Raw genomic sequence first — 25,430 nt, forward strand, 5'->3', positions numbered from 1 at the left:
ATTTCATAAGAAAGGCCACTTAAGGTCCCCAGTTGTCTGTGCTTGTGCCATATACACAAACTAGAAAAAAAATGGGAAGAAAATTTCATTAAAAAAGCTCCATTGGTTCAGACATTTCATGAAATATTAAAAGATGTTTTCATAAGACAGATATAATAGAAGAAGAAACTGTAGTCTCCAACCACTCAATACGCCGGCACTTCAGCACAGAGGCTAAGGTTTTGGACTCTAGAGTGAGACAGCTCTGAGGTGGAATCTCAGCTCCACTACCTCCTACATGATTGACCTTAGTTTCCTCATTTGTGAAATGAAGATAATAAATATTACCCACTTCATAAATGGCATGGCAATACAGGATAGTGCAATGTGTCAGAAAGCAAGCAAATCAGGGAAGGGAAGGAACATTTACTGAGCACATTTTCCTTAGCTCTCAGGCAAGTACGTTCACACATATGCACATTTTACAAATGAGGAAACCAGACTCATGAATTTGTCCAAGGTCACACAGAGCAGGAATCCAAACCTAAGCCAGCCAACTCCAAAGCCTACCTCCTCATACTATATGAGGCTATAAAAGTAATCAAGAAGGTCAAAGGCTGAAGAAACGTCAAAAAGAACAAAGATGGAGGAGAGGACATGTGTCAGGTGAAGAAGTGAATAAAAACTTGTTTGTGGGGACTTCCCTGGTGGCACAGTGGTTAAGAATCTTCCTGCCAATGCAGGGGACATGGGTTCGAGCCCTGGTCCAGGAAGATCCCACATGCCGTGGAGCAACTAAGCCCGTGCGCCACAACTGCTGAGCCTGCACTCTAGAGCCCGTGAGCCACAACTACTGAAGCCCACGAGCCACAACTACTGAAGCCCACGTGCCTAGAGCCCGTGCTCCACAACAAGAGAAGCCACTGCAACAAAGAGGAGCCCCCGCTCTCAGCAACTAGAGAAAGCCCGCGCAGCAACAAAGACCCAATGCAGCCAAAAATAAATAAATAAATAAATTTATTTTTTAAAAAACTTGTTTGTGTAATTTCAATGGCAAAGAGGAAGATAAAGTCAGGAGAGTAGCTTGAGGAAAAACAGAGTCAAGGAAAGGTTTCTTTATAAGGGTAGGAAAGCTTCGAAAATGATAGAAGAAAATATGCCACTAACTCAAGAAGGTAAAATTGAAGATACTGAAAGAGGGAGATGGCTGATGCAATTAGTTCCTTGAGGAGGCAGAAAAGGATGAAATAAGACCACAGATGGGGATGTTTCCCTTGACAAGGAAGTGGGACACATTAGAGCAGCGGTCCCCAACCTTTTTGGCACCAGGGACTGGTTTCGTGGAAGACAATTTTTCCACGACGGGGTGGGGGGGATGTTCAGGCGGTAATGCCAGGGATGGGGGAGCGGCAGATGAAGCTTCGCTCGCTCGCCTGCCGCTCACCTCCTGCTGTGCAGCCCGGTTCCTAACAGGCCGAGGACTGGTACCGGTCTGCGGCCCGGGGCTTGGGGACCCCCGTGTTAGAGGAATCAAAGAAGGGATGATGGAAGAGCATTAAAGGAGCTAACATAGCTTCATTCATTATAAAGGGAACACAGACTGTTTTGGAAATTTTGATTTATGATTAGGACTTGGATCTTTAGCTAAACCAGAAATGTGTATGGATACAACCCTGCGCCCACCCATACAACTAACTGAGTGGACACATTTCTGCTTATTAGAGGAGCACTGGTCAGTGTTCTAACCAATTTATCTGACCCTTTAAAGATTAGTTGTCTCCTGCATATCAAATAGCCAACTTCTTTTTTCCTTTATTTTTATCAAATGATTCACATTCTCATCTCAATTCAACAATATTACTGAGCATTTATTATGCATTACACACTTCAGGGGAGACAATAATCAACAGCACATGGTCCTTGCACTCAAAGCATTATGAGCACTATAATCACTGCCTTTTGGGTAAGAATCCTAGGAACCCTTCTTTTGGCTAAGTTTTATTTATTAAGTCCTAGGAAATTTACCACAAAAGGAAAACTCAGGATAATGCCTCTGACCCTCTCCTCAGGAGTCTACCACAACTCTCAATAATATACAGTCTGACATGAATTATCAAGAGAAAAACAGTATTCAACAAGCCTACTGATTACAATTAGAAAATTTCTACCAAGTAGGACTTAGAGTTGACTCAAGGGCTATAACAACTATTTCTCTGATTCACTAAGAGATCTTAGAAAATGATCTCTTGAGTTCTTTCCTTTATAAAAAAGGATATCACGTGTAACATTCTTTAAAAGTCTAGGCTCTGCCAGTTTTAATCTCAAAAGAAGGAACACTAACAGGAATTCAAGTAAATTTAGATCATTTTACTTTTTAAAAATGCATTAAAAAATAGAGCTGATACTGACTTACATTACATACAGGGTAAAGACAATGAACAGGAAATGAGAGCTTAAGAAGCTAATTAAAGGCAACAAATTAGCTTATTCTTCATCTAACTCAAAAGAATACATAAAGGTATAGGAAAAATATAAATGGGTGTAATTTTGCTCTCCTCTGAAAAATGGCTACAGCATATTTCCAATTTATTAATATATTATGATGAACTTCCTAATCATTCCATTAAAAAACCAAATTCACTACTTGTAAAAACTTTCGTTGAACCGTTAAAAATGCCATCAAGATAAAAGTTTAAGTAAGCCACAGACAGTAACCACTTAAGAAGTGTTCAATGTACATTATAGAGGTCAGAGGAGAAGGATAAATCATTTGCTCATATTATACTATAGAAAATTATTTAATTTGAATAGCTGATACTTTAAAATACTTGCAAGGCACGAGAGAAATAAATCAGTGCAAAACAGGTCAAAACAAATTATTTGAAAGCATACAGAAAACATTTTGAGTAGAAACAGTGTTTTCTACGAGGGCAAATGACACTTAGAAAATAAAAAACTAAGGAATACTATAATTAGAAACACTTTATACAGTTGGATTTTTAACTTAAGAAAAATCTAAAATAGTATATCCAATCACTTTTTAAAAAGGCCATGAGAACATAAACATAGTTAAAACAACAGATCTCAAAACCCCAAAATAACAAACTCCTGTTCTACATTATAGTTGGTTAATGTAAAGAGTTTGTAATGAAATCTCTCGTTTATGGATCGTTATGGATCTGCCCCAAATCTTCAGGACACCTTCTCCACATTTTGAACAGAAAATTTCTGTTCAATAAATGCCACCATTAAGAGAGAAAAAAGGCAAGTAACAGATAGGAGGAAGATATATGCAGTACATGTACTGGATAAAGGACTTAATTAGCAGAAGATAGAAATAATTCCTACAAATTAACAGTAATAATAAAAAAGATTTAATAGGCACTTTGCAAGGAAGGATACCACAGCCAATAAAGGTATGAATTGATGCTCAACCCCATTAGTCATCATGGATGCAAATTAAAACCACTATGCAATGCTATTTTATATACACCAGAATGACGAATAAGAAAAAGACAAACAATATCAAGTGTTGGTGAGAATGTACAGCAACTTAGTATCCAATGTAAATTGGTACAACCATATTGGAAAACTTTTTGACAGTAACTACTAAGATAAATGTACATGCTTTCAATTAAACAGAGGCCATCTAACTGAGGTGCCCTTAATGCTTTAGTAGACTGTAAGCAAACCAAAATCTAAGCCTGTAATGCCTCAAGGTTAAAAATCGAAACCTAAGGACAGCCAATCATAAATAGCCAATTAGCCTTTCCCAAATAAAGCAACTGCTTAAGCTACAGCCAATCAATATTTCCTTGCTTTGCTTCCACCTCCTCTGCATAAAAGGCTTCCCCTAAGCTCATATCAGTAGAGCTTTTCTTACCACTTCTGGTTTGGTGCTGCCTGACTTAGATTAATTTTTGCTCAAAAAAACTATCAAAATTCTTAATATGCTTTAGTGTATCTTTTAACAACGTGTGATGACTTTGCAGTACTACTCCTGGGTATATACAGAAATGCATATCTTTGTTAACAAAAGACACAGACAAAATTGTTCATAGCAGCATTATTTCTAACAGTAAAAACCTACAAACAACCCCAAATGTCCACGAACAGTAGAAATAAATAAATAAAATGTGATATATCACACAATGGAATAACTTAAAGCAATAAAAACAAACCACTGCTACATACAACATTGGTGAACCTCACAAATACAATGCTGAGCAAAAGATAGACAGAAAACTATATGATTTTATATATAACTCAAAAACAAAATCTATGGTGTTAAAAATCAGTATATGGTTAGCCTAGGGAGAGGTAGTGACAGGGATGGGACTCAATAAGACATATCAAGTGCCTAATTTATTCTGGGTGTTCATTATGTTTATGTTGTAAAAATTTTTCAGTTATACATTATAACCTTCCTGTACTTCAAAAAAAATGAATCCTTAAAATACATACACACTCAGAAAAAATTCACTGAATTCAAGCTCTTTAGTTTAACATAAGGCTCCTCACAGTCTGGTTCCAATCATCTTTTTGGCCGTATTTTCTGACACTTTACTCCTTGTTCCCAGCTCTGCATTCTCCTAACATTTGTCCTTTGAGTATGTGCTTTGTTCTGTCTGATATACCCTTTGCCACTTGACAACTCATTCCCATCTTTTATTCTCTGCTCAGAGGTCTCCTCTGCGAAGCCTTTAAGACTCCTTCCACCATTTTCTGGACACCCACAATAATTTGTGCAAGCCTCTAGCTTAGTAGCACTTACCATATTTTGTTTATGCGTCTATTCCACTGGATTGTGAACTCCCTCTGAGAACAGGTACTGGATTTTCATTTTTGAAACTCAGTGGCAGCACAGCACCTTACCCATTCATTCATCATACCTACCATGTGAAATGCTCTGTGACAGGTGTCTGGAAATACAGGAATAAGCAAGCTTCTCAGCAGCTTATAGTCTGCTATAGATGGCACTCAATAAAGCAAAAAGACAGGAGCAGTAGAGAGAAAAGGACACATAATGGGGACAGGGACAAGCAGGTAGAGGTCTTTACGGAATAACACTGTCACTTTTATGGTGTTCAACACTAAATGTCTGAAGCTTTGTTGTGCTGTTTTAAGGCTTAAAAGGGAAATATTTCTTAGCATTTGTCCTTGGGATTGAATGAAATTAAGTGGAAGGTAGAATTTAAGCCACAGTAAGTCACATCATCTGTTATTTTAAAACCAAGTGGCATAAGCCCCTGTTATATCCTGTCTGTTAAACAGGTCTTTGATTTTTTTAACTAGTTTATATCAACTGTAGTTAAGAGTTATGTTTTGCTATGAATTGTGAATATTTTTTTAAATAATCATCTTATACATTATGTACTTCTATCTATAAATCTTTTCCAGAAATGTTCAGATTGACCCAAAAAACAATAGAAACACAAAATACCTAAACGAGTTGGTCTACTTCACCGAATACTGCAGCTTCACAGACATATTTTTATTTTTATATATTTTTTCACCATTCTGGAGGGTCATATTGTTTTAAAGAAATGGGCACTAATATATCTTTCCTCTTATAAAAGGCTTAGAACCGGTCCAAGAAGAGTGCTTTTTGCAACCTTAAGATTTTTCCGGTAATTTCTTAAAAGCATTAACAATTAAAAAAAAATGAAAAGACAGTATCTAAAGATGCAGGTACTCCTGTTTGATGATATCCTAAATGCTCATGATAGCACTTAAGGGTCACTAAGCTCCATCAGTGGACTGGGAACTGTTTTCTCTTCCTGTCTACATAAATTGATGCATTTTCCCCTTAAGGTTTATTGTGCTCTTTCCCAAAGGAACAATGCATCCATCGACACTGCCATTCAGTTACTCTTATTAATAGCAATTAACTGCACAGTGTAATAGGTACCTTCAGCAAATATAATGCCCACTTCTATAGGTCAAACTGTTTTTTAAACATAATTTGGCATATCATTTTATTTTTTAAGTAGTTAGCCTTACTGAGATGTAATTTACGTATGATAAAATTCACTCATTTTAAGTGCATAGGTCCATAAATTTTGATAGATGTATACAGTTGTACAACTACCCCACAATCAAGATATAGAACATTTCCATCACCCCAAAGAGTTCTACTTCCCTCAGTTCTATCCCCGGGCAGTTGATTTGTTTTCTGGGCCTACAGTTTTGCCTTTTCCAGAATTTCATAAAAATAAAATCACACAGTAGGTAGTCCTTGTGTCTGCCTTCTTTCACTTGGCGTAATGCTTCTGAGATTCATCCAAGCTGTTTAATGTATCAGCTCATCCCTTCTTATAGTTGAGTATAATATTCCACTGTATGAATATATCACAATCTGTTTACTCATTCAATACTTATAGGGATTGGACTGTTTCCAGTTTGGGGCTATTATAAAGTTACTATGAACATGTGAGGACAAGCACCTGTGTGGACAAAAGTTTACACTTTTCTTGGGTAAATCCCTAGAAGTGGGATTGTTGGATCTTACAGTAAGTGTACATTTAACTTTATAAGAAACTGCCAAACTGCTTTCCTGCCAGCAATATGCAAGTTGTAAGTGCTCCACATCTTTACCAACACTTGGTGTTGGTACTGTCAACCTTTTAAATCTTAGCCACTCTAATGGATGCAGAGCAACATCTCACTGTGGCTTTAATTTGCCTTTTCCTAAAGATTAAAGATCTTGAGCATTTTTTCATGTGCTTCCTGGCCATTCATGTATCTTCTTCAGTGACATGTCTAGATTTCCCATTTTTAGTTGTGCTGTTTACATTTTTATATTGTATATGTGGTGGATTAAAGTCCTGTTATCAGATACACGTTTTACAAATACTTCCTCCCAATCTGTTGCTTCCTCATTTTCCTGATAGTGTCTTTCAAAGAGGAAAAGTGTTTTATTATAATAAAGATTTATCAATTTTTTTCTTCTGCAGTTCCAGCTTTTTGCATTAAAAAGAAAATCTTAGCTAGCCCAAAGTCACCAAGATTTTCTCCTATGTTTTCCTTTAGAGTGGTATAGTTTTACTGCTTACATTTACATTCGTAATACATTTTGAATTGCATAAGTGTGAAGGAGCTCAAAGCATGTCACCCCAAGATACGCCATGTTGTCATATTGATTATTTTGAGTTAAAGGCACTTGGGAAACAATAGGTGTAAGAAGGGCACTCTGGGGGCTTCCCTGGTGGCGCAGTGGTTGAGAATCTGCCTGCCAATGCAAGGGACACGGGTTCGAGCCCTGGTCTGGGAAGATCCCACATGCCGCGGAGCGACTAGGCCCGTGAGCCACAACTACTGAGCCTGAGCATCTGGAGCCTGTGCTCCGCAACAAGAGAGGCCGCGACAGTGAGAGGCCCGCGCACCGCGATGAAGAGTGGCCCCCACTCGCCACAACTGGAGAAAGCCCTCGCACAGAAACGAAGACCCAACACAGCCAAATAAATAAATAAATAAAAATTAAAAAAAAAAAGAAGGGCACTCTGACCCTCCTTTTCTTCCTGAAAGCAGGAGACACAACCCCCATGTGAAAGGTACCCTCCCTGTGCCAGGAGGAAGGAAGCCATTCTGATCACCAGAGACAGGGAATTTGGGGCCAAGAAATCTGTACAAACGAACCTTCTTAAATTAACCCTTATCTTCCTAGTTACTTCTTCACCATTTACTACTCCTAGCCAAAAGTTATTTGTCTTGTCAATTCTTCACAAATTTATTGTTTCTTTGTCTAAAAGGTATACAAGCTTCCTGCTCTGGTCATTCCTCAGGTATTCATTCTCTTGTACAGACACCCATGTACATGTAAAAATTTAATAAAATTTGTATACTCTTCTCCTTTTAATCTGTCTTATGTCAGTCTGATTCTTAGGCCCAGCCAGAGAACCTAAGAGGATAGAGAATTTTTTCCTCCGCTACAAGGGCAAGGTAAGAGTCAATAACTTTTTTTTTTCCCTTGCATATGGATATCCAATTGTTCCAGAACCATTTGTTGAAAAGACTATCTTTTCCCCACTGAATTACCTTGGGAGTTCAGAGCAAGTATTACTCTAGTATTAATTTACGCCCACTACTAAAGTGTAAATCTTCTGGCTGATGGGAATATGAACACTTCCCAGACCTGTGTGAGACTTGCTAACTGTTTACAGACTATTGCTTTCCTGTGACTCTTTCCCTGCTCTTGTGGAGTTTTACCCATAACACGTACAGATCAATATTCTGGAAACTCCTGCAGGAAGAAAGCTGAGTCAGTCTTAGGGCTCTCTTGTTTGTTTCCCTTCTCTCAGGAATCACATGTGCTGCCTGCATTGTCCAAGCTCTACAAATACTTGTTTCATACGTTTTGTCCAGTTTTCTAGTTGTTTACAGAACAATTCCTGTAGCAATTTTCTTGAATATCGGTCACTTTATTTTTAAATAGTACAGTATACAGGTAATTCTCAAAGCTTACAGAAAGATTAGTAATCTTTTAAGTTTAATTTCTCGTTTTAATACTTTGCTGCTCCTCTTTCTTAAAATCTATGCCCTGGTTATCTTTCTTAGTTCTCCTGTTTTCCCTCCAATTTTTCAGTGCATGAATTCTTTATAGAGGCCTGTCATATTCTTGTATGTTAACTTCTTCAAGTAAAAACTGAGTTTCATTTACTCTTCATGAAATGAGCATTTTAAAATAAAAAAAATACATAAATCTCACATTAGTGATTAGAAAGAAGAAATCCCAAAAAATCTAATAAGAGTTTTCTAGTACTGGAAAAGGAAAGTATACGCCCTCTCTCTAAGCCTTTAACACAGCAGGATATCCTACATCAGTAACAAGAAAACACCTAAAAGACAAGTCAAAAGCAACACTGGTTTCCCTGGCCATTTGCTCAGGACCACCTTCCTGGACACTAATTTGACTCACTGCTCTCTGCTCTTGTTTCTCTGCCTCTCTTGGCCGTGGACTTCATTCCCCAGCCCTCCTAAGGACTGGTGACCCATTTAAATTCCTTCCTTGGATTAGTATCCTTGCTGAGAGTTGAGGCAAGGGAGGTCGTCTCAACCGCTTCTAGCCATGACTCCTTTGATTACTGACATCACTTGTAATTCTGGAAAAGAAATACTTCTCTCATTGGCCCTGAAGAACCTTCTTTACTTTGGCAAGCTTGCTAGTCTCATTACCAGAAAAGGGAGATTGAAATGGGAGAGCACTTCCTACAAGTCAACAACAACAACAACAAAAAACCCAATTAAAAAATGAGCAAAGAACTTAAACATATCTCCAAAGAAAATACAAATGGCCAATCAGCATATGCAAAGATGTTTAATATCACCAACCATTAGGGAAATGCAAATTAAAACCACAATGAGGGAATTCCCTGGTGGTCCAGTGGTTAGGACTCCACGCTTTCACTGATAAGGGCATGGGTTCAATCTCTGGTAAGGGAACTAAGATCCCACAAGCCGCGCGGCGTGGCCAAAAAAACAAAAACAAAAAAAACCCACAATAAGCTATCACCCCCCCCAGCCATTAGGATGGCTATTTTTAAAAAAAAAAAAGACAGAAAATAACAAGCGTTGGCAAGGATGCAGAAAAACTGGAACCTCTGTGCACTGCTGTCGGTGGGAACATAAAATGGTGCACCTGCTATGGAAAAGAGTGTGGAAGTCCTCAACACATTAAAAATAGAATTACCATGTGATGCAGCAATTCCACTTCTGAGTATGTATTCAAAGAATTAAAAGCAGATATTTGTAAACCCATGTTCACAGCAGCAATATTAACAAGACCTAAAAGGTAGAAGCAACCCAAATGCCCATCAACAGATGGATGGATAAATAAAATGTGGCATAAACATACAATGGAATATTATTGAGCCTTAAAAAAGAAATGAAATTCTGGTACCTGCTACAACATGGGTGAAACCTGAAACGTCATGGTTAAGTGAAATAAGCTAGTCACAATAGGAAAAATGCTGTATGATTCCACTTATGCAAGCTGTCCACTGTAGTCAAATCCACAGAAAAGGAAAGCAGAATGGTGGTTGCCAGAGACTGGGAGGAGAAGGAAATGGGGAGTTATTGTTTAATGGGTATAAAGTTTCAGTTATGCAAGTTGAAAATATTCTGGAGATTGACTGCACAACAACGTGAATATACTTAACAATACTGAACTATACACTTTAAAATGGTTCAGATGTTAAGTTTTACATTACATGTATTTGACCACAACTAAACACACACACACACACACACACACACACGTGAGAATACCGCAATGGGAGTCTTTGGTTAAGGTTTCTCTAGTATAAGCTACCCATCAGGGCATTTAAATAGCCCATTAGCTTACATGGATTGCTTGGCACCATGAACAACCTATACCAAAAGAGTGATTAAAAGGAGATTTGATGAATTCCAACCCACAGCATTATTTAAAAAAAGAAAAAAAAAAGTGTATTGGAACTTAGGAGGAAAATCTAAGAAAGGACATTAGAAGCCATAAAGTAAGGTACTACGAAAATTCCATCAGTTGTAAAGATGGAACTTCTTTACAACTTCCCCATATTTGTCAGTTTTTTTAGCCCGTATGTTATCCTATAGTGATTGGCAGTTAAAAATCTAAAGAAAGGATTGAAGAAAAACTGTATGTTTTTATTTAATGATAAGCAAGTATGTTGAAAAGATTATGTCCTTCCCCATGGACAATCCTAGAGAGAAAGGAACCCCTAAGACATGGAGTAGATGGCTGCAACTTCAAACATCAATACAGACTAGATCATTGGGACCTGCAGAAGGAAGACAGGAATCCCTGAAGAGTCCACAGGGTCAGGAGCAATCCTTGAGGTTTATTGACACAAGTGTTAGAATCTTCTTTAAAAGTTGTTCAAACATGTGATCTGCAAACCTGTCACTGAAACACTGACAACTATCTTCTCCTTCAGGGTTGTTTCTTGGTGTGTGTTTCTGGCTGACATAATTAAAAGAAGCCCTATACCTAAGGCTCTGTCAGGGAAGCCTCAGTGGGAATTTCTGATCCCCACATCATGTTACTCCCAGCAGATACTAATACCGTGGAGCCACATTCATTCAACAGAGCAGGTCAACTGAATAAAAATGAAAATCGGTCCTTCCAGTGAGGGTGCTTATGCTGATCCTAGCTGTGATGGGTGGCTTGCCAAGTACCCTCTTCTGAATGCAGAATAAACATATCGCCAGAGAAATGGGAGGAAAACTGGAAGACCATCTGAGTCCTAGCCCTCAGTTCTGGGGTAGGCCAGTGGTTTTAAAATAATATGGTTAGTTGCTTATCTGTACTGCTTTTATACTATTCAATATATAGCCTATGAGGTAATGTGCTGCATGACTATTTTCAAATGAAATTGCTAAGTGCATACTTAACCCTATTGCTGAAAAAACAAACAAACACAAACAGGAATGCTGGTTTCTATATTGCTCTGAAAACAAGAGAACCAACTTTCAAGTCAGAATCCTTGAAATATAAAATGATTATCTACATTTATGCAAACATTCCTGAAAACTGTTAACAGTAACATTACTTTTGTGAGTTAGGGAAATATATGGCTGGTCTACTTACTCTAATTTATGCCTATCCTTGAAAGTTAATAGAATTCCAATACTAAATAAGATCCTAAGAGACAAATTAATATTCCCTTAAGAATGAGGAAATGTTTTCATCTTCGCAGGTAAGACTTAATTTAAATTTTTTGTCAGTAAGTTACCTGACAACTGAAATGCTATAACTATACCTGTAAATTGAAAAATACTATCACATAAAGAGAAACCACCTTTTCTTTCTAGTATAAGGAAACATACATTTTCTTTCCTTTGTCTAGAAGTCTAAAGTACCCCAAGTTTCACAGTCACATGATAGTTCCATGAATGTCAGTATCCAATATGCACTCATTTACACAAAAACAGCTTTTCTTCTGCTGTTGCCAGTTGAGTCATGTTGAAGAAAGATCAAAGTGTACCTAACACTGAGAAACACTGCTTAGGGCTTGGCTATGGCTGTAGATGGAGCCTATTGTTAGTTTAGAAAGGATCACTTTCTTACGAAACCTACTGCTAAAAAGACCATATACTGATGTGTTGCACATTAAATAGAACTTACAGACTAATGTCACAACTGCAATATATTATAAGGTGACTGTTCTCCATTGATCCAACCCTTCTAATAAAAACATCCCTGAACATTTCTCCCTCAAGACAAGGAGGACTACTGGAGATGAAGCATGCTTATGAAGTCCTTCTCTGTTATAGTCAAAGGACCTAAAAACAGCTTAGCTTTGTTATCAATATCCAGCAGGTAGACAAGGCATTTGGGTTTAGGTAAAGGTTTTGTGGAACTACTTTCTGGAGCTCAGCTGAGTTCAGGAAAAAAACTGTGCAGTGGGCTACGTCACCATCACAGAGTTCTGATGTGCAGTGGGCTATGTCACCATCACGGAGCTCTGACACCCCTCAGAGGCCTCCCTATCACAAGAATTCACCACTCTCATGGCAGAAACAATCTCTACATTACCTTCAACTGCTCTAGGGCAAAAGATGAACCATCTTGCTGTAAATTTTCAATAATCTGTTCCATAGTATTGGCTGAGAACCAACTACGAAAAAAAAGGGAAACATAAGACTTCAACAATGTGCAAGCGATTTCTTCTTTCCATGATAGCAATGAGTCTAAACACAGGCTTCCCCTAAACCCTATTTCAATAATGAAAAAATTTCCAACCTATATTACAGGATGATGAAATAGAACATTGTTTCTCTGGGTATTTGCAGTCTACCTTCACTAACAGGAAATAAAGCCTACATTTTCTCTTCTGCTTTCTTGCATCTATTATACATAATAAGTAAATCATGTCTTAACTGTCAAAAACTGATGCTTCTAAAATGTAATGATAGTTGCCTTATTTTCCAACAGTTTCCCTCCTCTTGTGTTTAAGTCAGTCTGTCAGTCTCTCAAATCATTGCACAAAACCTTTTGCTGATCAGCTTGATAAGACCTTCAGAGAAGATGACTTTACAATGATAAAAGATAAGTTAATTCAATTGTTATTTTCTAGACTCTCTTCCCCATTAAAGAAATGTTTTGCACTAAAATGAATCAGCATGATAGATTACTTAAATATAATGAGTTTATTTCCCCCTGAAGCAGTGGGCAGGAAGCTACTTTCAAAGGTAACTAAAAAAAACATTGCGTTATCTGATCTCAGAATTTGGTACATTATCAAACACAGCACAATTACAGTGTTAGTAAATTCAATTTAATATAGTCTTTCCAAAGGAACAGATATAATTGACACCTCTCTTTAAGTACCTGTTTATTTTGTCCATGTGTTCCTCAAGTATAAAAGACTTGTCTTGATCAATCTTGGACTGTTTGAAAATAAAAATCCTTAATTAATTTGAAGCAACTCAAATCTTAAAAATTCTTAAAATTTTCACCATATTTAATAATATATTTTGTGGCAGATTGTAACTTTCACTCAAATTACATCCAGTCTCATAAATAACTACTACCATATGTTCAAAATTCAGACACTATGTATTACTCCAGACTAGCTCTTAAAACTATCAACAGCAAAAAATGTTCTTGTATTTTTATTTGTATGCCATTATATATGATTATGTTATCATTAAAGTGTGTCAATGAATTTAAGGATTTCAAGGGACCTGAGACGTCATCCTGCCCCAATTTCTGTCTGATATAGAAATCCCTACCACATCCCCGATTATCCCCACAGCACTGACCTCAAGGGGAAAAAAAACACTACCTCAGAAAAGAACTCATAAGTGCTTGAACAACTATAATTAGGATTAAAAAAAAAATTTTTTTTTGAACCAAAAATCAGCCCTCTCGTGTTTATAGTTCTAGTTAGTCCCCCTTGAGTTAATCTCTTCTCACACAGTGCAGTTTTGAGTCCCCTCACAATCCAGGTCCTTCTTATGTACAAATTCCAGTTTATCAAGGTCATTCTTAAAGTGTGGTACATGTACCTTAGCTGCAGATGTGGCTGAATCATAGCAAAGTACAACAAGGTTCAGCATACCCTTGTTTTGGATACAATGCTTTAAACAACAGGACTAACTCTAGGTTAGTTTTGGGGCAGTCCTATTATGCTGTGCTTTACACTGGGCAGTTAAAACTTTTTTTAAAACTGGTGCCATTGTAGGCTACATTTCTCCCATCCTGTACTTATGAATTTGGTACCTTGGACTGCAATACAATTATCTCTATTGTGATACTGTGATTTAAAATAAAAAATATGTATTTGGTCTTCGTCCATATATTTGGCCTTTTGTTCCAGGCTCACAGCTCCCAAAAACCCATGAAAATTCCTAAGTAGATCACCTTTTGTTATAATATTTGGTCTTTTGTCTTCGGTTCCTGAAATAAAGGTGAAATGGCTGTCTTTTGTTATTCACAACAAGCCCCTTTCAATCACACCTTTGTTTATGTTACTGAGGTGACTATAGGAAAGCCCTAAGGATGGGGGCTGGTTGCCAGGGGAACCAACCAAGGGAAGTTGCAGTCCCATACTCCACTATCTAATCCCACACCTCCCCGTCTCCACCTCCAGTGAGGGGAAAAGGGCTGGAGATTGAGTTCGATCACCAATGTCAATGATTTAATCAATCATGCCTATATAATGAAGCTGTCATAAAAACTCCAAAGGATGGGGTTTGGAGAGTTTCTAGGTTAATGAACATGCAGGGAGAGTGAGTAGTTCACCCCAACTTCATGGGGACAGAAGCCCCTGGGCTTGAGGCCCCTCTGGACCTCACCCTATGTATCTCTTCATCAAGCTGTGCATTCATATCCTTCATAATAAACCAATAAATGTTGTGTTTCCCTGAGATCTGTGAGTCATTCTAGCAAATTATCAAACCCAAGGAGGGGGTCATGAGAACCCCAATTTATTGCCAGTCAGTGAGAAGTACAGGTGACAACCTGGGATTTGTGACTGGTGTGTAAAGTAGGGTCCATCTTGTGGGACTGGGCCCATTAAGTTGTGGGATCTGATGCGAACCTCAGGTAGACAGTGTCAGCATTGAAAGGAATCATAAGACACCCAGCTTGTGTCGTGGAGAATTGCCTGATGTGTGGAAAACCAACACGTCTGGAGTCAGGAGTGTTGTGAATGTGGTAGTAGTGAGAAGGAAAGGAAAACACATGGAGTGTTTCCCCACACATCTATCAAATTTCACATTTTTACTATTAAACAGATCACTCTGAACTTGAAGTGGTTTTTTTTTTTTCACCAACATGTTTACCTAATTTAACTTAGTTTCTTAGTTTCAAATCAGTCTGATCAAAACGCCATCAACATTCTCATCCAAATCACTGAGGAAAACACTGACTAAGAGAAGGCCAAGACGGCTTCACTTACAGACTAATACCCAAACATTTAACAGAACTCCTTGGGAAGGCGCTTCAACCCCCCACCCGCTATAATCCATCCCGTGTTTACCCAATTTGACAACGTAAGAGGCTGTCAGATGCTTTGACAAAATCTGATGAAATGCTCACATGCTCTGTATTCATATTCATACACTAACTATTCAGGGCCTGTGAATCTGTACTCATGTTCTTCAGTTCTGGGTAATTTGCGGGGGCGGTACCATTTCTCTAAATATTTCCTCTCCTCTGTTACAAATTCCTAACAGGTTTGGACCTCCTGGAATAATACCTAATTTTCTTTTCTCTCCATTTTCCACCTTATTATCCTCTTAGAGTCTTCCTCATCCATCAATTTTAATCTAATCTGTTGTGAGGTTTTCCCCTATTGCACTGTCACATTTTAAATTTCTTTTTATTCTTTAACTATTTCTCTTCGAAACATCTGTTCTATTTCACAGATGAAATATTTTCCTCTTATCTGAAGATTAAAAAAAACAACCAAACCTATAATTGTTAGGGTTCCTTCTTCTCCTTGCATTGCCTACTTCCTTCAAGTACATTTTTTATTTTAGCCAATCTCCGGTTTTTAATGCCTGACAATCCTTGTTATTCTATGTGAAGCACTAAAATTAGGAAGCTTTGTGTGTAATGTCAATTGCAATTATGGGATTGTCAATTGTCTGATGCATTATGAGATGATCAGGCCTGGATGTTTTTTTCATTAGAGGGGTGCTTGAATGTCAATAGCTACAGGTTTTCTTTTGCTTCTAATGAACTGCTTGGGAGTGGGATGGTGCTACTGACTAAATGTTTGTGTCCCCACAAAATTCATGTTGAAATCTTAATCCCAATATGACAGTATCTGGGGGTGAGGCCTTTGGGAGGTAATTAAGTCAAAAGGATGGAGCCCTCAGGATGGGATTAGTGCCCTTATAAGCAGAGACCTGAGAGAGCTCACTTTCTCTCTCTGCTGTGTGAGGATACAGCAGGAAGGCATCCATCTGCAAAATAGAAAGAGGTCCCTCACCAGGAACCTAATAGGCTGGCACCTTGATCTTGGACCTTCCAGCCTCCAGAACTGGGAGAAATTTCTGTTGTTTAAGCCACCAAGTCTACGGTATTTTTGTTATGGCTGCCCAAACTTAGATAGATGGTACGTAAGAGTTCTGGAAACCAACTAGGAGAAGAGGCCAGAATTCTTCCCATTTAATATGTTCTGCCTCTTTTCAGTAGAGCACCTCACCTATCCCTGCCCTTAGCCAGCAAGGCCTGTCAGAGGGAGCTGGTACCCTACAAAGAGTCTACAGAAAGAACTGGCTTACTTCTTATTGGCTTCCCCCACTGAGTTCAGTGTTCTCGGGTCTAAAGTAGTTGCCCTCATCATTCCACTTTCAAGCTTCCAAAATCCTGACATCTCATGCCTGCCACTGTCTCCTTTTCTGTTCTGTTTCTCTTTGTGGATTCCTACCTTTCTTATTCCTTTACTACAATTTTAGTGGGGTTTCAGGAGGGAGCATATATGGCATCTATCATGTTTAACTAGAAGTCATGTAGCATTTTTATAGATTCTTGGCTCTTAAAAGAGAATTTAAGTTAGACAACAAAAGGAATTAAAAGAAAACACTGCAATGTATGTTATTATTATATTTACATATAGACCAGAGTTTCACTTTAGCAGCTCCACAAATAGCATCAACACTGAACCTCCATTACACAAATGTCACAGTGTGTTGTAAAAAGCCCTTGCAAGGGCCAATCACAAGGCTATGCACTGAAATTCACCAGCAATGAGAAAACAAGCTGTGTAGTTGCATGTAAAGAAGTCACCTTCTCAGATGGCCATCCAAATGATTGTGAAGCACTGATACTCCCAACAAGCTTTAAAGTAAATAAATCCCAGCACATTTATTTATATCCACAAACTATAATATTCACCAACTGCTAATTTTTCAGTCACTTCCCCTTCCCCATGAATTAAAATCTGAGGTTAGAATACTGACAAGATTACCTTTGCATGGTAAGTTTCTAAGACATCTGCAATATTTTCTTTTGAAGGAGATTTCAGGGCTAACAAATCTTCTTCTAACATGCCCAACTACAGGGGGGGGGAAAAGGAAAACATTTATAACACCACAGCAACACAGAATTTTTTTTCTTTAGAAATCTTATATTCTTTTTAAAAATCCTTGTCTTAAAATTATGATGCTCTCCCTTCAGCTGAGTCAATGAAGGCAATTTTCACTGAAGTTGAAGGCACACACATTCCCACAAAGTAAATGCTGTCTTGCAAGGAATGGATAAAGACGAAAGAAATTGAAGAGGAGAAATAGAGAGATTCATCTTTGTTTCCCTCTGGCTATTGAGCACTTGAAATGTAGTGCTGCAACTAAAGATCCCAATTATAAATTTTATTTTAATTAATTTTAACGAAAATTGCCACATGTGACTAATGGCTATTATAGTCAATGCACAGGTCTATAATATAGCCACACTTAACTCTTGTATGGCTATTAACATAACTGACACCATCTTGGGCCCAGACAGTTCCTCCTGTCCTTGCACTGACCCTACCCAGGACTGTACTGTGTGGTAAGTCACTTCTCTGTCATCAAGGGCTTTGTATCAATAGTTAATAGACATCATTTAATACTCATTAGGACCAAGTGGCCTCCATGCTCTGTTAGTCCCCAAACAATGATGAAGACTCTCACTGATGTATTCCCAGTGCCCAAGAGATGAGTTACCCATTCATAAATCCCAGTTTAGGAATGCATGTCCTGTTTCCAAGCACACATCTCCATACCCGAAGGTCAACTATAAAACTATCCCAGTGGCCCCTCAGCAGTGCAGAGTGCAGTTGCGAATGCTGCCAGATCACTGTCCCAATGCCACCCTGAGCATAAGTTACCCTGTAACAAACTGATCCACTGATTATATGGAGCCGCCTGCCTCATTTTTTGGTCTCAAGATACCTTCTCAGTTCGGTGGGCACTTTTTGTTCCCTCTGTCCTCCAACAGCTTTCCCCCTATATCCCTCACATACCTCTTCCTACACTCAGCCAAATGGACTTTTTACTGTTTCTAAAACATAGCTAATGCTTTCCTACCCCTATGGGGCTTGCTCATTAAAGTCTCCTCTATCCAGAAAAACTTCTCCTGACAATACTTATCTTAAGGCCCAGATGAACTGCAACCTCTATGAGAAAACTTCCAGTCCTTTCTTATAAGCAAGCTCTTCCTTCAATGGATTCAATCCGTTGAATCCTTTCTTTGTATTCTGTTTGTACACTTACCATACTTTACTCTGTCAGATGATACAGATGGTTTTTTATCTTTTGTACCCACCTCTAGCCCCATTCCCAACGTGTATTATTCATTTCTGTTATCCACCACAGGCCCTGTAAATGGTAGTCTATGCACTGCATATATTACTGGGCAATCTGACTAAGAGAGGAAAGGGTTGTGGGTCAGCTCTCTCCCCCATCCTTAACCAAATTCCACTATAATCAAGGGTGTCCCTCCAGAGCAATAATGGAGTACCCATGTTTGCTTCCTGTTATAGCTCAAGGGAAGAATGAGACAGCCACCTACTCAATGTGACCAAGGATGCCCATAAAGATCTAAAAAAGAGAAAGATCTGAAAATTCAGGCAAATGTGATGGAAGGCCCTCGTAACAATGTAAGGGGACAACTTTCAACTTTGTATGCTTCATATATTTTAATAGCATTCCTTCCAGGGATGGAGCACATTAGCTAGGATATAGATTAGCCAGTGTATTCCACCCACCCATGTGGTTCAGGCACAAGCCAGTCCAATAAGACTGAGCTAAGCCAGCTGAAGCAGAAAAATCCCAAATCTCTTGCTGGGAATTCTGAGGCAAAACCACCTTGAACTGGGCCTTCTGTTACATTTAACACAATGACTTTCAACTGCTATGATAAAACTGCTGTCCTCACTGTGGAGATGGGAAAATTGGGGCTAAAGAGGCTAAATTCAAGCTAGGATTTAAAACCAGGCTCTCCATCTGCACATCCTTTGCCACTGTGCTATCCTGGGCTAAGAAAACTGACCGTGCTGTTTAAGAAAAAATTTTTAAGACAAAGGTAAGTAATATGTGTCCCTTGCAACAGATACCCTTCAGAAGAGTTTTTAAGACCATATTTTACAAATTTTTAAATGCACTAGGGAAACTAACAAACAAAAGAATCTTTCAAAAATATCTTTATAAAAGCCTACCTTTTTATACATAAATTCAGATTTTTATATATTAGACTTTCTTAAAATATTACTTTTTTTTTTTTACACAGACTATAATTATTCATTAAAAAATATTCACTGAAGATACCAGGCAAAACAGCCCTGGATCCAGATATAATTATTTCCATTTTGCATATGAGGAAATGAGGATTGGAGAGCTTAAGCACCTTCCCCAGGGTCACACAGCTTTAAGGGTACATGTAGGGTTCAGACCCATGTAGACCAAAGCCTGTAATCTCAACCACTCATACTGCCTCCCCATGCAGTATGAGCTATTCCAAACAACACAAAATGCAATCATCCAAGTAATTACCTTTTCAGAATCTACAAAGTGTGTAGCAATTCCTGCTGCATACACATCTCTTCCTTTCAGCCTGAATCCTGTTAATGCAAGGAAGCACCCAAGTTTTCCTTGAAGTCGTGGCAAGAAATAACCTCCACCCACATCAGGGAATAGCCCTGTAATTAAAAACAAAAAAAAGACAATGATTCAAATGAAAAAGATAAATTCAGCTCTCTTTACTTGAGATCAAAGTGCCATTTTTCTCTGGAGTCTGAATCTATAGTAAAAACATTATTACTATACCACAGTACTACAATGTACTATACAATGCAATCAATGTCACAAAAGACTTGCTATAAATTGTGCTAACTTAATTGGGGTATTTTTCAAATTTTTCATGTTTCATTTCTATAGAAGTCAATAAAGGATATGACGGCACAATGTTCTGGATATAACTACTTGATAAATATTACTTAAATTTCTCATCCCTACTACTACTTTTTAAGTGTCTCCAATGTAGGTAAAGACTGAAAAAATATGCTCTTTCCAAATGATAAGCACAGGAAAAAATATATGTAATCTAAGGCTATTATGTGATAAATTATTATTATCATTTAATCAATGTCCAAACAGTCAATTATCTAATATTCAAGATACTTAAAGTGATGTGATAACCATTAGTCCTACTACTAAATGAACAAGTTTATACCTAATTAAATCACTTGCACTTACTCTTTTCTTAACCATGAGTATTTTTAAAATTCCCTTATTCTCTCTACTGGCAACAACTAAAAATAGCATATATGCAAATACTTGCCAGTACACTACTTTTTGGTGTTTAAGAGCTCCTTAAACAATTGTGACCCTCTAGGTTTATAACCCACCTATCTATTTGAAAACTGCTTCAATTAATTCAGATAAAAATACAAGCATTCAAATTCTTTCCAGTTCTACTTGTCAAAAAGTTCCTAGGGCTTCCCTGGTGGCACAGTGGTTAAGAATCCACCTGTCAATGCAGGGGACATGGGTTCGAGCCCTGGCCCGGGAAGATCCCACATGCCGCGGAGCAACTAAGCCCGTGCGCCATAACTACTGAGCCTGCGCTCTAGAGCCCGCGTGCCACAACTACTGAAGCCCGTGTGCCTAGAGCCCATGCTCCGCGACAATAGAAGCCACCGCAATGGGAAGCCCGCGCACTGCAATGAAGAGTAGCCCCTGCTCGCCACAACTAGAGAAAGCCGCGCACAGCAACGAAGAACCAAAGCAGCCAAAAATAAATAAATAAAATAAATAAATTTATTTTAAAAAAAAAAGCTCCTAGACTTGAAAGAATCAGTGGCATGCTACTGTAAACAGAAATGTCTTTAGCATCTCAAACAAGATAGGTCAAAAGTTGAATTCATAACCACTGCCCCCCGCAATCATCCCCCTTCCAGTATCACTCACCCCAATGAAGGGTACAGCCATCCCAACTCAAACCTTCTCCTGACCACCCCTTAACCCTCCATCAATGACTATGTTCTCTTGCTTCCTCCTCTAAACAGTTCTCTACACAACAGAGGGAACTTTTTAATAACACAAACCTTTTTTCTATGTTCTTGTCTGATTGAATTCTTTTTTTAAAAATTATTTTAATAACACAAATCTTGATAAGAGTCTTGCATTCTACTGCTTAAAACTCTTCCATGACTGCCTATTTCTCTTAGATTAAAACTAACACCTTTATCAGTCTTCAAGGCCCCTGACCACTTTTTCAATTACATCTCTTACTACTCACTCACTACACGCCAGCCACTCTGGTCGTCTTTCTGTTCCTCAATATTCATTCCTACTTGCCCCTGAACCTCAGGAGCACTCTGCCCAAGTGAACACACTTCTGTCTGTCCCAGGGCACCACATTCTCCCTCTTCGCCCCCTGCCTCAATGGCTGCTTCTTTCCAGTTCCCCTTACTGGCTCCACCTCCCTTGCTGGACCTGTGCCCACTGCTGTGCCTAGGCCTCCTCTGAGGCTCTCCGATACCCCACACACGCATTTCCTTAGCTCTTATAGCTTTAGATAGTATCTATATGCAGATCAGTCCCTGTTAGGGACAGAATTGTGTCCCAAATGGTGTCCCAAAATTCTTAAGCTGAAGTCCTAACCCCACAATGTGACAATTTGGAGAAAAGGGCCTCTAAAGAGGTAATTAAGGTTAAGTGAGGCTATAAGAGTGGGGGCCTTATCTAATAGGACTGGTGTCCTTGTAAGAGGGAGAGACACTGAGCGCACACACAGAGGAAAGGCCATGTGAGGACAGAGAGAAGGCAGCTGTCTACAAGCCAAGGACAGGGGCCTTGGGTGAAACCGAACCTGCCAATACCTTGATGTTGGACTTCCAGCCTCCAGGACTGGGAGAAATAAATGTTGTTTAAGCTACCCAGTCTTGGTATTTTGTTACAGCAGCCCTAGCAGACCAATACAGTCCCAAATCTGTCTATCTAGTTATGCCTTTTCCCCTTGAATACAAACTCTCAAATCTGCATTCTAGATTTAACCACATAGATAATAAGCATCCCAGATATAACGTGGCAATAACACAACTCCTGATTCTCATCCCTCCAACCATACTGTTCCTTCCCTAATTCGCCTCATCCATCTAGTAGCACTACCTAAACACCTTGGAGTTATTCCTGATTCATTATATCAGCAAGCAAGCTAACTCCAAAACATTTTCTAAATCTATCCACTTTATTCCAACTCTATAGCTCCATATTACTCCAAACTTAAAATTATCTCTCTCTAGACCTGTGCTCTCCAATAGAATTTTCTATGATGATGAAAATGTTCTATAATCTATGCTGCTACTAACCAGATGTGGCTATTAAACACTTTGCAACTGAGGAACTGAATTTATTTATTTCATTTATATTAAATAGCCATCTGTAGTTAGTGGCTACAGTACCAGAGAGCAGAGCTCTAGATTTATGTAATGACCTCCTAACAAGCCTCTCTACTCTTGCACTCCCTACAATCCATTGTCCTTAAAGCAGCCAGAATGATGGTATTAAAATGTAAACCAGACCATGCCACTCCCTGCTTTAAACTCTCCCACAGTTTCCCATAATGTTTAGGTTTAAATCCAAACTCTTCACCAGAGGTCCCTGTGTACCTCTTGAAGAGCACAGTATAACACTCCTGCCCTTGATTCAGACAGTTGACTCTATTTGGTTCCTTGAACAGGTAAAGCTTTATCCTTGCTTTAGACTAACTTCTTAACACCACAGTATTCTGTTCTAAGATATTAATATAGCTGCTTCCCTCTTGTCATTCAAATCTCAGTCTAAAGGACATCTCCTTGGAAAACCTCTTTAACCATCTAATCTAAAGTAGCCATCCAGGAGAATTACACTTTGGATAAGATGGAGTAAGAGGGACTAAATTTACTCTCCTACTTGAAATAACTATAGAAAAACAAATGCAATATATGAAATATCAGTTGTCAACAAACTGGACCATCAGGCAATAAAGGTAAGTGATCTCTGAATATCTGAAAACAAGTGAGGTAAACTCTACAAAAGCTCCAGCTTAATGCCTTGAGAGAATGTCCAGGCCCAGAACAGCCCTTGATTTGAGGGGAATAAAGCTAAGAATCCAGGGAGACTGAGGCAGACAGAATCCCCAGAACAGAGTACCAGAGAGGAGAGAGCTGCACAGAGAGAAAACTCTGGAGATCTGCAGAGTATCTCCCTTAAGTCCTCAGCTTGGTATTGATCAGTACATGTGTATGAAGAAACTGCCTGAGGTTATGGAAAGAACCACAGGAAAGGATTATAGAGAACAGTACTGCGAACCTACACAGGGTTGAGAATAGTGCCTGTTCCCACCAATCAGACTATGAGAACTCAGGATTCGTGGGCGCACTGAGTAGAATGCAAAGAAGGGTCTCATTTAAGTAGTAGGAAATAATTAGCCCTAGCCTGAGCACTGCTCCAACCTTGCATCTAAAAAAAATAATAATAATAAATTTTTTAAAAAACTAAAAGACCTGAAAGGAACAAACTGTTTCCAAGTAACATAACCTCATCCCAGAAGCAAGCTCAAGAATATTTATAAGAATACAGATCTTCCTCCATTTACACTGGGGTTACATCCTGATAAATCCATCACAAATCATAAGTTGAAAATACCATACGACAAAAATGCATTTAATACACCTAACTTACCAAACATCATAGCTTAGCCTAGCCTACCTTAAATGTGCTCAGAACACTTACATTAGCCTAAAGTCAGGCAAGATCATCTAACACAAGGCCTATTTTATAATAAAGTGTTGAATATCTCATATAATTTATTGACTATTATGCTAAAAGTGAAAAACAAAAAGGTTCTAAGAATCAGCTATTTATCCTTGTGATTGTGTGGCTGCATAGGAGCTATGGCTCGCTGCCACTGCCCAGCATCACATGAGAGTACGGTACCAGATATGGCCAGCCAAGGAAAAGGTCAAAATTCAAAATTCAAAGTACAGTTTCTACTACATGTATATTGCTTTTGCACCACTGTAAAATCGTAAAATCAAAAAACTGTAAGTCAGACCACCATAAGTTGGGAACCATCTATACAAAAATATCCAGCACTCAACAAAGTAAAGCTTACAATGTCTAGAATCCAGTCAAAAATTACCAGGAATCTAAAAAAGCAAGAAATTGCCGCCCATGATGACATGATAAAACAATCAATCAAAATTGATCCAGAACTGTTGCAGAGACGTGTAAAGACCTAGAGACTGTCATACGGAGTAAAGTAAGTCAGAAAGAGAAAAACAAATATCGTATATCAACGCATATATGTGGAATCTAGAAAAATGGTATAGATGATCTTATTTGCAAAGCAGAAATAGAGCCACAGATGTAAAGAACAAACGTACGGATACCAAGGGGGAAAAGGTGGGGGGGATGAATTGGGAGATTGGGATTGACATATATACACTACTATGTATAAAATAGATAACTAATGAGAAGCTACTGTATAGCACAGAGAACTCTACTCAATGCTCTGTGGTGACCTAAACGGGCAGGAAATCCAAAAAAGAAGAGATATATGTATACATATGGCTGATTCACTTTGCTGTACAGCAGAAACTGACACAGCAGTGTAAAGCAACTATACGCTAGTAAAAAAAAAAAAGTGACAGCAAGGTGTGGGGAAGGAAAGGGCAGGGAACGACAGGCTCTCTCGAGCTCCTTCCTGGCCTTTGATCCTGGCGTTAGCAATCGTGCCTGTCACTTGTTTGTGCTCTTTGCCACCACTGGTGTGTTTGAATAAAGTTTGAAATGTTGTAAGGTTATCTATAAAGACAAATACAAAATAAAAAAACACAATGAGAAAAACTGACCCAGAACTGACATAAACATAAGAATTAGCGAACAAGGACATCAACAGTTATAATAAACATATACCATATGTTCAAAAAGTTAAATAAAAGCAAATAAGAGGGGTTTCCCTGGTGGCGCAG

At 38.5% G+C, this 25,430-nt stretch overlaps 1 protein-coding gene across 2 annotated transcripts in view; it reads right to left on the reverse strand.

Moving 5' to 3' along the window:
• The window catches only part of HIBCH (3-hydroxyisobutyryl-CoA hydrolase), a 91,808-nt gene that overhangs the window by 9,334 nt on the left and 57,044 nt on the right, over window positions 1–25,430 (reverse strand). For both annotated transcript variants that reach the window (XM_036858006.1, XM_036858008.1), the window contains exons 8-11: window positions 19,966–20,111; window positions 17,403–17,489; window positions 13,310–13,368; window positions 12,515–12,596 (exon numbers count right to left, since the gene is read on the reverse strand). In XM_036858006.1, coding sequence (XP_036713901.1) covers window positions 12,515–12,596; window positions 13,310–13,368; window positions 17,403–17,489; window positions 19,966–20,111 — 374 coding nt within the window. The remainder of the gene's footprint in view (window positions 1–12,514; window positions 12,597–13,309; window positions 13,369–17,402; window positions 17,490–19,965; window positions 20,112–25,430) is intronic.

The sequence above is a fragment of the Balaenoptera musculus genome, chromosome 7, assembly GCF_009873245.2.
Source record: "Balaenoptera musculus isolate JJ_BM4_2016_0621 chromosome 7, mBalMus1.pri.v3, whole genome shotgun sequence".
Lineage (NCBI taxonomy): Eukaryota > Metazoa > Chordata > Mammalia > Artiodactyla > Balaenopteridae > Balaenoptera > Balaenoptera musculus.